This window comes from Podarcis pityusensis (genome assembly GCF_964106645.2).
Source record: "Podarcis pityusensis genome assembly, chromosome: 5".
Classification (NCBI taxonomy): domain Eukaryota; kingdom Metazoa; phylum Chordata; class Lepidosauria; order Squamata; family Lacertidae; genus Podarcis; species Podarcis pityusensis.
The window spans coordinates 20,934,446-20,947,513 of record NC_138032.1 but is presented as its reverse complement, the minus strand read 5'-3'; the positions used below and the strand labels follow the sequence as shown (position 1 = coordinate 20,947,513).

The 13,068-nt window shown below is 46.3% G+C and overlaps 1 protein-coding gene and 1 long non-coding RNA gene across 18 annotated transcripts in view; one reads left to right on the top strand and one right to left on the bottom strand.

Annotated features, from left to right (window-relative positions):
• The window catches only part of VEPH1 (ventricular zone expressed PH domain containing 1), a 159,253-nt gene that overhangs the window by 114,324 nt on the left and 31,861 nt on the right, over nucleotides 1-13,068 (bottom strand). For 15 of the 17 annotated variants that reach the window (XM_081007892.1, XM_081007886.1, XM_081007877.1 and 12 more), the window contains 3 exons: nucleotides 8,150-8,400; nucleotides 6,739-6,954; nucleotides 3,314-3,488 (listed from right to left, as the gene is read on the bottom strand). In XM_081007892.1, the coding sequence (XP_080864018.1) occupies nucleotides 3,314-3,488; nucleotides 6,739-6,954; nucleotides 8,150-8,287 (529 nt within the window). In that variant the 5' untranslated portion in view covers nucleotides 8,288-8,400. Of the gene's footprint in view, nucleotides 1-3,313; nucleotides 3,489-6,738; nucleotides 6,955-8,149; nucleotides 8,401-12,884; nucleotides 12,957-13,068 lie in introns of all 17 variants that reach the window. The other 2 variants (XM_081007887.1, XM_081007879.1) reach the window with 1 other exon arrangement.
• Nucleotides 150-13,068, top strand: part of LOC308478577 — a 262,422-nt gene continuing 249,503 nt past the window's right edge. The window contains exons 1-2 of the long non-coding RNA XR_013987172.1: nucleotides 150-164; nucleotides 983-2,075. This is a non-coding gene — a long non-coding RNA (uncharacterized lncRNA). The remainder of the gene's footprint in view (nucleotides 165-982; nucleotides 2,076-13,068) is intronic.

Below are 13,068 nucleotides of genomic sequence, written 5' to 3'. Positions count from 1 at the left end.
AAACTGTCACTAGAGCTGCCGGAATGCGTTTGAAGTCTGCGGTCTGAAGCAGAGACGCTGGCAGGAGTTTTTGCCTGGTGTTAAGAGGCAAAGGAGAGCTGCGGAGCTGAGAGCAGCTGGAAAATCGTTTCCCGACGGATGGGTGCCGGAGGAGCTTGTAATCTGTGAGTACAGCTTGGGGCCCCTTGGGAGAACGGAAGACAATGGCAGGCAGCCAGGTCTTGGAGGACGTTCCGATTGAACAGCTCACTCTAAGAAGTTGAGCAAGGGCTGCTGGGGATGTGCTGCGTGTGCTGTGAAACTTCATGCAGGAGGCCAGAGCCCTGGAGAAGTATTGAGAAAAGTCTAGAGATGGCTACAGCCCCTGTTCCTGATGTTTTAGCCTCAAGGAGTGCTAGTGAGCAGATCGGGGGGGCGAAGGATTCCAAAGGCAAGTGTAAAGGCTTGTCCACTGTGCGTGCTGGAGTGGAATGTCAACAAAGCAGGTTCCCAGAAAGCCGCAGTGGGAGCCAGGCCAGAGGGGGCGGAGCTGGCAAGGAGTGCTTTTCCGGAAGAAGGAGAAGGAAGCCAGCTGGGAGGAGCCCCGGGCAGTGTTTTTCCACTGGAGTTCGTCGTTGCTGCCCATGGAGAGCGGAGACAGCTGGGCAGGAAGGTCCCAAGGTCAACCAGCTGAGTTCTCATGGGAACCAGTCTCGGAGAGGAGGCCAGCGTGGGAACGCAAGGGAAGGACGTGGTTCAGACGCTGGGGAGGGTTGTTTTCTTATCACTGCTTCTATGGCAACTGTGAAGAACAACTCCAGCCAGGACACGGTGACGCGCTGGGTTTTGAATACTGCTGTTGGTCAGCACCTGCTAAGCGAGCCTGCTGGCGAAATGCGGAACTGCAGGGCTGTTTCAACAGGACACAACTGTGATGTTAGCAGACGGAATGAGAAAGTCGGTTTCTGCTGTGGCTAACATGTCTTTTTTTTCTCCTTTACAGGAGGAGCTAGAGGTCTACGTTGTGCCGGGACTGAATTGTTGTTTGTTATCTGTATCAGCTCTAATGAAGCAGGGATACATTGCTTTGAAAATGACACCTGTTCCATTTTCAGAGGGGGGAAACAAGTGGCCAACGTGAAAAGGGGGCAGAACAATCTCTTTGTTCTGGAGTCACCTCTGGAGGGTGGTGGGAATGCTGAAAAAGCACAGGCGCAGTGTGCTAAGGTTCCCAGTCATGTGCAAAAGCTGCACAGGTGCACAAAAGGGTACAAACTCCGGAAATGTGGGAGGTCCCTAGGGTGCAGGGCATGCAAGGGTGCACAGGTACATGGTTTTCCCGGGTTTGGGAGGGTAGCCAAAGAGCCCTTTGAGCTCTTTGAGGTAGGTGGTCCAAAGGTTCAGGAAATGATCTTCTGTGGATATGATCCTGCAACCAATGGGTGGAAGTTTGCATACCCAGAGGGTGATCAAACCAAGCTGCTGGTCAGTAAGCAGGCTGAGTTCTGTGAACAGGATGGGTGTTCAAGACTCAGGGATGGTTCTGATTTTCTCTCAGAATGTCTGTCTGATTCTGAGGAGGAAAGGGAGCCAGAGGCTGATCCCGGTGATGGGGACCAGGTCCAGGATCAGGGTTCAGAACCCGGTGATGGGGACCAGGTCCAAGATCAGGGTTCAGGGCAGGTCTGGGCATCTCCAAAGGTTGTGAAAGGAGTGTCCAGGTGTGAGGCTTCATCTCCGGTTAGCGTAATGGAGAAAGCTCACAAACAGGGTGTCAAGTCAGAGGGGGAAGGATCTGACGGAGAAGACACAACTGCTGGCCCAAATGGGTCAGTAGGGTATCAGGTCACAAGTGCGTGGAAAAGTGTCGCACAGTGTGATTCTGGGAGTGTTGAAGGGGTTCAACAGGTGCCTGGGAAAGATGCCGGGAAGTGGCATAAGGCAAAGGGGAAGGTGTTGAACTCAAAAAGGTCTTGTCAGAATGGTTCGGCAAGAGGGGGTGTTGGGTTTGGAACTTAACAGGTTAAGAAGTTCCCATGATGCCTCAACATTCTGACGTCAGCTTTAGAAGCTGGGAGGAGTCTGGGGGGAGTTTCGTTTACTCTGTTCCCCTCTGGTCTCTGAGGGAAGAGGTTGCAGTTTAGTCATGGCTGCGGTGAGCCCAGGAGATTCCTGGGGAATGTCGGAATAAAGAACTGAAATGGACAAACCTGGTCTCTGTGTGTGTTTGTCTGAAGCTAAGTGAAGCTACGTGACAGTTTTCGCTGCTGTGTTCAACTCTGCTGAGGCGTGACTGGAGAGCTACTGGAGACGGGGCTGAGTGGCGCAGCTCGGAGGAAGCGCGCCGGGCATAAAGAGCTAATTGTGGACCGTAAATCAATTAGCGGGGTCACGCCAATAAATCAATTTCACAAAGAAAATGTTTGCTATTGTTGTCAGGTTCCACCAATTCCGTCAGTGCATTTATGGGTGCTTTGCAGCTATAGAAACCCATCAGGAACCTCTGGAATGCCTGCTTGAATTCTCTTGAAGACACTCCCTGGTGTGAGATTCTGAGCTATGTAGAAAGTCACTATCTGTTTCGAGTGGAAGGGATGATTTGCAGGCATGGAGGGGGCCAGACAAGATAACATCTGGAATTCCTTCCAACTCTTTAATTCTCTGATTCCATAACGCAGCCTTCCCTGACCGTTGTCCATTATGCCCAGGGATTTAGAAGTTGTAGTCCAACACATCTGGAAGACACTATGTAGTGGAAGGCTGCACACACACACACAGGCATAGCCGGGGGGGCAGGAGGGCAGCTGCCCCCCCAAATCAATAAAAATACAAAGCAAACTGAGCTTCTCCCCCCCCCCCCATGAAAGGCCTGCCCCACTTACAAAGATCCTGGCTATGCCCATGCACACACACACACACACACACACACACACACACACAACATTACCCATTATGTTACATTACATTACTCACCCTGAAGGGGCCCACACATTGACAGGGAAGTGAGAGTTTGTTTTTGCTCCAATCTCACATACACTGTCTAACCCACTCCTGAAGTCCAAACTCAATCTGCATCAAGGACTGAGCCAGGAATCTGCACATTTTGGGGGCAGTAGGGCCAAGAACATGGCCCCATAATCACATAGAGTCCCCTGAACATGAGCGCATGAACATGAAATCTAAGGCACGCATTCAGATTGCTGTGTCTGAAACTATCCTGACTGTAAAACTTTAGATTTTATTTATCTATTTAAAAAACAAAACACCACATGTATAGAAAACCTTACAGGACCAAATAGGCAAATCAGAATAGAGCAATTCTGAAATTTCTTACCTTGCAGGACACTTTTTACAATGGTTTCTGTGTGCTCGGCCAGCAGGTCTGCTTTGCTAATTGCAGCAAGGGAGAGATAACTCGACATGTTCCTGCACAGTTCTTTGTTACCCCCCTGCAGAAACTTGACTGCGACAGGGACAGCCAATGCCATGATGGGAGGACGGTTATAATTCTGTTGAGGAAAACAGAAGCACCAAAAAAGCAACATTCATTACAAGTCATCTGCTTGGGTCCATCAGCTAAGACCATGGAACTTCTCTAGACATGTTCCTTTTAGCACCATCTTGGGCTTCTCTTGGACTCTCCTTTTAATATTAGCTCTGAAAATTATCACAAGTTTTTACACGCTATTGTAGAAAAGCAACAATGGTCCATCTATGTAAAAACTGAAGGAATGGTTTTTCAAGACAAAGCTGCAATGTTTTGACCTGAGAGCAGCAGCAGGTGGAGCAGGGGGGTGATGGCACTCATCCAACCTCCGCTTGCAAGTGTCACTGCTGCATAGCAGAACAGAGAGGGTCAAGGTGGCAGTGAGGCTGGTGCAGTGCAAACAGACCAGCAGGAGTGCTGGACTGGCTCCGTTGGTTTGCACTGAGCCAACCTCACTGCTGACTTTTTTCTACTCGCATCAGTATGCAGCAGCAAGAGGAGCAACTGGGGGCCAGGTGAGCACTACCACCCACCCCACTGTCCACTATGGCCTAAAAGATGTGCCCTGAGATCCCTTACAATGTTTCAGACGATGTGGGACCATCAATCCGGACCATGCACAGATGCACATAACTTGAGAGCTGGATCCTAGCAATGTGGAAAGCTGCATTATACCAGGCCATACTATTTGGCCCATCTAGACTAGTATTGTCCACTGACTGGCAGTGGCTCTCTAAGATCTCAGGTGGATTCCCCCCCCCCCAATCACTGGCCACTTGATCCTTCTAACTTGAGATGCTAGGGGTGGCGAGCCAATGTTCCAGGGGCCACATGTCAGTGGTGCAAGGGGCCAGTTGCAAAAGTGGGTGAAGCCACAAAAGTGAATGTTACCTTTGTGCTGAAGCCTAGTTCCTGCACACACTCACTCACCCCTCTCTGCCCTCCATCCAGGCAAAGGAGTGGCATTATTGAGCATGTTGCAGCCAGGCAAAAGCACTCAAGGGTGATGGGAAGAAGTGAGGAATGTGGCCTGGGAAGAATCCTGAGGGCCAGACAGCGAGGACTGATGGGCTGCATTTGGTCTCTAGGCCCAAGGTGCTACGATTACACCTTGTGTAATCACTGTGCTATGATTACACCTGGGAACTTCTGCAGGCCACGTATGTGCTCTACAGTGAGCTACGGTTTGTTTTGTTTTTGCACCAACACAAAGAGGCAATTGCACTTTGCAATCCCTTTCCCAATAGCTTGGATTTCTCAGGCAACTTGTACCATCTCTGGACTTTCTGGTCTAAACGGCAACTGATAGCATTTCTTTCTTTGTCTCTCTCAGGTGTACTTCTTTGTATAAAAATACTGTAATGGGAATAACTTGCTTAGGAGATTGCAGCCTAAGGAGCATCAAATTCAGTGGGAGGCTTTTGATCACATGCCCCTTGTTTGCGTCTTGATTACAAGTACAACTGATTTTAAGGCAATTAATATATTCCAGGCAACAAGGCCATTGTTTTGACAGCGTTACAATAACAAGCGAAGTGGAGACAATGGGGGCTTGTTCTGTTTATTAAAGAGTTATATTTCTGGAAATCAACACCTGTCTTGGATCCAGGATAATTTTTTCAACTTCCATTGCATAAAATGTTTATTTGGACCTGGTCCTAGAATTCTGAAGCTGAAACAGACAGAACTGGGCATACAAAGAGAGTTTTAATTTGCCACCGCACTGATGGGAAACCAGGTCTAGGAGCCCTTTCTCTCCCTCTCCAATATCATGTTCTCGACCTTTTGGATGAAAACAACCAAGAGTCAAAACAGATTAATATGATTTTTAAAGCAAGACAAATCTTTGAGGTTAGTCCTGAATGGGAGCCAAGGTTAGATAGCAAGAAACATTTTAGTGCTGTTGAAAGTTTGCAGTCAGTAATGGCAGGATTAAGAATTAAGACTGAAAACAAGGGTGTATTCACATGACCAAGTTAGAGCACAGCAAACTTGTTGGTTTTTCAGGTGTTTTTCACAGAGCTCCCCCCACCCAGCTGCTCACATCAACATAGTAATTAGTGTCTGATACACTTCAATTTGGGTACACACAGGGAGGTACTGAAACACAGGGGTGTCTTTACCCTTTGTGAAGTTGTACGCATTTTGGCTGGAGATGACTTAGGAATGGCTTAAGGACTTCAACTGGTGTGAAGCTGGTTTTAAAAACAATGCACCAAACATTTCACAGCAAAATACAGGATATATATGCACTGATAAGGCAATGTGATGAGACACATTCACCACTGAATGCCTGGTAATAGGTAAAGGTAAAGGTACCCCTGACTGTTAGGTCCAGTCGTGGACGACTCTGGGGTTGCGCGCTCGTCTCGCTCTATAGGCCGAGGGAGTTGGCGTTTGTCCACAGAAAGCTTCCGGGTTATGTGGCCAGCATGACTAAGCCGCTTCTGGCGAACCGGAGCAGCGCACAGAAACGCCGTTTACCTTCCCGGCAGAGCGGTACCTATTTATCTACTTGCACTTTGACGTGCTTTTGAACTGCTAGGTGGGCAGGCTAGGTGGGACTAACAACAGGAGCTCACCCTGTCGCAGGGATTCGAACCGCCAACCTTCCAATTGGCAAGTCCTAGGCTCTGTGGTTTAAACCACAGCACCACCCTCGTCCCTGAATGCCTGAAGATAACCCAAAAGGTGAGCTGGGCTGTATGAGAGAGGAAGAGCTGCCGTATTGGCCCGAATATAAGCCACACTTTCCCCCCAAATTCCGATCCGGAAAAGTTAAAGTGTAGCTTATATTCGCAATCGCAACCTTATGATATTGCTGCTCAAACAGCTGCCCAGAAGGGCGGGGGGGGAGCAGGACAACAGCGCAGCACCCACCCACAACTCCCAAGCCTCCCCCAGATGTCAAAATGAAGAGGGAAGACTGCCAGCAAAGCAGCACATCTCCGTCCCCCAGGAAGCAGCCTGGAAGCATGGGACAATGGCGTGCAGCCCGCCCGCTGCTCCCAAGCCTCACCAAAGCAGCCGTAAAGAAAGGGGAAGGGGGGTATTGTCTTTTTTTCCTTTTACTCCCTCCAATTTTAAAGGTGCAGCTTATATTTGTGTGCAGCTTATTTTCAGACCAATACGGTACCTGAGAAAGCCTGTGGCTATGGGGAGGTTCAAATCAAGTCTAGGGCAGTTCTCCAGTCAACCCAAAAAGCTGGTTGTTTGTGAAAAAAAGCATTGATCATTGCCAAGGACAATGTGCTTTGGTATAACACTCTCACCTGCAAAATGCAGCTCATAATATCAGAAGCAATCTTTGCATGTGGTGTATCTTCATCTTTCCCCGAAGGTTTCAGATTGTGCTCTAAGCAAGATTCCCAGAGTGCAACAAGGGCTTTCCCATGTTTCTCTATAGATTCTGTTTCCCTGATGGCCGTTGTGATTCGTGTGATACAGATCTCCACAACTGCCTGGTCGTTGTCATTCGTTTGGTAGTCCTGATTGAGGGCAAAACAGTTTGTGAGGCTTAGGTACGGTACTCAAGTGTCATCAGAAGGAACCAAGGAGGTTAAATCTCTCCCATACACCATACCAATCTATAGCTTTAGACAGAACTTTCAATTTTATTTATGTCACTGCTCTATAAGCAAGTTTCCTCCTGATTGACACTTACTCCGATCCAGCTCTAAAGTGTGTGTTTTCTGAGGGAAAGCAGTGTGGCAAAAGCCAAACCACACCAACCCAAACCTAGAAAGCATGGGAGAAATGGGAAACTGCTTGGACCCTTGCTTTCTCAGTACTGGACATGCAGAAGTGTAGACGAGCACTATAAATTGGTGACACACTGTGGATGGTACTACTTTCCTCTGATCCTACTGCCAATCAATTTGAAGGGATGACCTCATGTGCTGGTGTTGATGTGCACTTATCAGCCCCTCTCAGGTTCCTTCCCAATCTTTCTTTCTCTCCCCGCCCCCCAGCGGAAAAGGCTCAAATTCTTATTCCATCCTTTGAAAGGAAAAGGTTCTCTATCCTACTCCTTTTATTCATTACTTTCTGTCAATCTCCGTGATTTTTCTTTGGGGGAATGTTGGAGAATAATGATGATATTTGTAATTTTCTAAGGCTTCATTCACGTGACATCTTAACTGAATTATCTGAATTTGGAAATCATATGAAAGTGTGTGTACTACGAAAAATATGTATCACTGATGCCCTCTAGTGGGGATTAACTTTTAGACTTTTGATTTTTTTTATGAAAATCTTTTTATGAAATGGTTTTCAAATGTTAAAAACTAAGAGTTGGTGCAATGTAAAGGAGCATGTGCAAAATGAAAACAAAACAAAACCTATTTTCCCCTTCCCCACCTTGCTAAAAATGGACTTCTTTCAGGTGGACATAATTGAGGTTGGCCCATTTTGAAACCCTCACCCTACTATAAAAACTATCTTGCTCCCCCCCCCCTTCTCCCATTTCAGGCAGTGGATGACTGGAAATTTATTCTCACAATAATCATGTAAAGCTCGTTCCCATTTTACCTATGGTAAACTGAGGGTGAAATTCTGCATTCACTCTGTGTGTGTGATGGTACTCTCACATTCTTCAGCTCTTTTGAGATGCTCACGTTTTCTGATCCATTATTATACATTCCATCTCACACTCAAAGAAGGGGCATTAAATGCATTACTTACTGGAGATGAACTAATAGTTTTTATTTGCTCGAGAGCTTCTGACAGACATCCTTCTATTTCAGAATCGTCTAAGGAGAAGAGGTCCCCTGCACGGGAAAGATCCTTTTGTCCCAAAACGAGTCCGAAGAGATGGTGCATAGTTGATTGTTCAGCCAGAACGTGCTTCAGTCAATAATCCATCATCAAGAACATGCCCCTCTCCCATACATAGGATTCTTTTTCACATATTTTTGGACCTCTTCTGCTATAATCTGAGAAGAAGAAATAGATTAACAAGAATGGCTCTCTAAAAATTTTTTTAAAAAAGAAATAATCATGGACATAACCACAAAGACACGAGTACTATATTAATTTTTAATACAGTTATACAGTATTTAATAGGGACGCGGGTGGCACTGTGGCTTAAACCACAGAGCCTAGGGCTTGCCAATCAGAAGGTCGGCGGTTAGAATTCCAGGGTGAGCTCCCGTTGCTCAGTCCCAGCTCCTGCCAACCTAGCGGTTTGAAAGCACATCAAAGTGCAAGTAGATAAATAGGTACCGCTCCAGCGGGAAGGTAAACAGCGTTTCCGTGAGCTTCTCTGGTTCGCCAGAAGCGGCTTAGACATGCTGGCCACATGACCCGGAAGCTGTATGCCGGCTCCCTCGGCCAGTAAAGCGAGATGAGCACCGCAACCCCAGAGTCGTCTGCGACTGGACCTAATGGTCGGGGGTCCCTTTACCTTTTTACAGTATTTAATATTTAACACAGTACTATATTAAATTTTTAAGCGTTTCAATGCAGAAGTGAAATGTACTCAACTATATATGCTAACTTATTAAAAACAATTAAATACATTTAAATAAATAAAAACAATTTATTGGTCTTTTCCCCCCCCCTTAAAGCAGAATCTGTTTTTTATTCATGTAATGAGCTGCCTTGGGTCCTGCACTGGGAGAAAGGCAGGATATAAAATAAATAACTATTCCCCACCCATCTAACCAGGTTATGAAATGAGATGTGTTTTAGCGAAGATAAATAACGGAATAGCAAGATCTGCCCCAAACTTTATTGATTTCAACAGGAATTATATGCTGATGATGGAAGCATTAGAGAAAATATATAGAGCATTAAAGAACAAAGAAGATGCCAATGGTGAGGAAATATACTAGTGGATGGTAAGACAACAGGAATACTCCTTTGACCGTAAAAGGCAAAACCGCATGTGCTTCTCAGAAACATTTGCAGCAAATATTTTCTGGGCATCATTAAGCTCCCTCCCAGTAAGAAGGGATGGAAACTTACGATACTTAAAATGAAAAGTTATACTTGGGGGAGCAGAGGGGGGAACCATATTCTATGCTATGCAAAGTGATCACAAGTAGACCTTTAGTTCGTTAGGCTGAGTTGGTTTTCGTGAGAAAGTGCATTTCATCTGCTGTCCCTGCCCTTGTCAAATTCGCTGCTATCCACATATTCTTAATTTGTGACTGTTATGTTGTGATTTTTGCATTGTTGTAATATTTTTATTTTGCGGTTTTAACTGATGGGAGCCACTTTGTGCAACGCATATCTGTTAGAAAGGTGAGGGACAAATAACTATAGACTCCTTATGCTTTAAATTGATATCCCCCTATTCAATGGGTTCATGCATGAGTTCTGTTGTACAATGGAACCCACATGCACAAGCACCAGAGGAAGGGGCGACTGCTCAATGGCCCAGCAGATGTTTTGCACTGAGGTCGCAGTTCACTATCCAGCACCGCAAGTTAAATGGAACCCTGGCAGAAGGGCTGCGAAAGACTACGGAAGGCCAATACAAGTCAGAAAGGCCAGGCTTTTGATTCCTTATGAGGTCGTATTATCTCTTCATACATTTCAATGGAAAATAAAATTTGGAATTCCCATTATTTTGGGCTGGAGCCATGTGTTAGCATCTTACTGCAAGGCTTTTGAGCTAACGTCCCCATGTATTTTGATAGAACAGAGCAGAATGGAGCACTTTTCTTTCATTGGTGAAAGCACTCTCCTCCCTTGGCATTTATTTGTCCTCCCTCTAGTTTGTTCCATAGTACAGTGGTGGAGCATTCCCCGCTGGCACAAGAGGCACGCATGCGCCTGTAGGAACTAAGCAGGGCCAAGCTGCATCCGGCTGCACGGTGGAGAGCACAGCCGCCCGACTCAGACGATGCTGCCTTGCTTTGAGAGGCGCATTCACGGCACCCTGCAAGCCCAGCATCACTTTGCAAAAACAGAGCAGGGCTGGCAGGGTACATTCCTGTTGTGTCCTCCTCAAGCCGCCAGCTCAAGCCTGTTGCGTCCTCCTCTACCAGATGGGGGGCAGGTGAGAAGGACGCAACAGCTCATGGCACCCTGTGAGCACTGAAGTGTTTTGTGCCCTGCCCAGTTGCATCCTTCTCACCTGCCTCTCAGGCTGCAGGGCGCCGTGATAAGTGCAACAGCTCACGACATGGAAGGCGTCAGGAGGAATGCGCCCCCGCCAGCACCCCCATGTTACTCCTCTGCCATGATAGAATATGTTGTTGGAGCTATTTATCCAGACTTTCTCTGCAGATGCACACAGCAGGAGCCCACAATGGACCCTCCTAGCTACTCTTTGGATGCAAAGTCTGCATCTTGCATCCCCAATCTAACCCTTGTCTTTTGCAGCTAAGTCATGCCATTTCATTAGGGCAGGGGCACCTTACTTGCCAAGGACGTGGGTGGCGCTGTGGGTTAAATCACAGAGCCTAGGACTTGCCAATCAGAAGGTCGGCGGTTCGAATCCCCGCGACGGGGTGAGCTCCTGTTGCTCGGTCCCTGCTCCTGCCAACCAGCAGTTCGAGAGCACCTCAAAGTGCATGTAGATAAATAGGTACTGCTCTGGCGGGAAGGTAAACGGCATTTCCATGCATTGCTCTGGTTCGCCAGAAGCGGCTTAGTCATGCTGGCCACATGACCCGGAAGCTGTACGCCGGCTCCCTCGGCCAATAAAACGAGATGAGCGCCGCAACCCCAGAGTCGGTCACGACTGGACCTAATGGTCAGGGGTCCCTTTACCTTTTACCTTACTTGCCAGCAACAGCAACAGCCAAGTAGTAGGGTCACACACACACACACACACACACACACACACGTACGTCACTGATGGCTGTGCAATTATAGCAGTTGTACAGGCCATAGTGCAAACAACAACCTCCTGTAAAAACTCACTTAGCCGGGTCTGTGCAATATGTATAGCACATTTTTTTAAGAAAACAAATGTCAAGGGTAGCCACATAAACCTGCAGGATCTGGGTTCAGTCAACTTGTCAACTGCTAGCAATCTGTCATCATGAGAATATTTTTTAAAAATACAACAGGACTTAGAAAAAAAGAAGCCTCAATATTTTGCATTCAGCAAAAAACCCACCTATATAATATATATAAAAGAACCCATTGGTTTTTGCTTTTCTGGCTTCATACCTGAAATAATAACAGATGGTGTGCCATCAGGCTTCCTGCAACTGGATCTCTTCAGTGTATAATTAGAATTAGAGGCAAATGTAACTCTTTTCAGCAGAGTTTTGCTCTAAACAAATAGCTGGTTTATACATCATGGCAAGGTTTGCACACGACTGCCATGGGAGTTACAGTAGCCTAAAGTACAGTAGCCTGATGGGAGCATCGGTTCACACAAACACCTTTACCATATGAGCACAGCACGAAAGCGATCTGACAGCCGCCCCACAAACTTCCAGATTGAGTTCAGGGCCGCTCCTGAGCTCTCAGCTGTGATGTATGAAGAAGAGCCAGTGTAGCGCAGTGGTTAGATTGTTGGATTAGAATGTGGGAGAGCAGGGTTCAAATCCCTACTGAGCCATGAAACTCACTGGATGCTCTTAGGCCACTCACAGTATCTCAGACCAATTTACCTCCCAGGGTTGTTGTGAAGATAATAAACAAGGAGAGAACCAGAGGTGCCACCTTGAGCTCCTTGGAGGATTGGTGTGATATATTGTAATGATAAATATAAACATGAATTCAGCACATCTCAGAACTCGTGTTGTCAATGTTAGCACATTGTACACTGGACACACACACACACACACACACACACACACACCCAACAGTGCCAGTGGTATAAAGTCAGGCTTACAATCCTGCTTACAATTTGCAAAAGTCTGGGGCTGTCTGCCTTAATAGAGTAGAGAGATAACCACTTCAAGGCACAAGCAATAGCACTCTCTAATTTTTGAATTTGGCATGTGCCCACTAATGAACTGGTGGACCTAATAAAATAAAAAAAAACTCATGCCACTAATCTCATGGGCTAATTGACACCCAAAGCAAAAAAGCAAGTTTGCCTGTTCACCCTTGTGATTGTTATTCTTTCTGAGTGATACTCTTACTACAGGGCTATGTGAATATCCTAAATGCAATCCAACTTCTTACTTCACTATGACACTTCTCTTTACCCTGCTAAAGAAAAGCAGCCCCTTTTCAGTTCTTGGCAACACTGCACATGGAAGTATAAGCTAAACTTTTAAAATGCTACCTTGCTTTGCACACTCACTTCCCTGTCCATTGCAATCCAGTCTTGTGTATATACTGATTGATATATATATATATATATATATATATATATATATATATATATATGAATGAAAATATGATAGGCCACATTATGGAATGGAAGCCAGCTTCCCATTTATATAATTTCGCTAGGCATGCAGTAGGAAGAGGTCACCTCCAGCACACATTTCACTGTCAGTACCTTTCAGTCCTGGTACAAAATGTAGTCACAGCGGCTCTAAGCTCAAAAGGTGCACAGTGTCTTTTCCTGACTCTTCCTGCGAAAAACATTCAAATCGTATCTCACCTAAAATGTCAGTTTGACCTTTAACTGCAAAGCTGGAAGAGTAAAATAGTTTGTACTGAACCACCTCCTTCCATTAGTC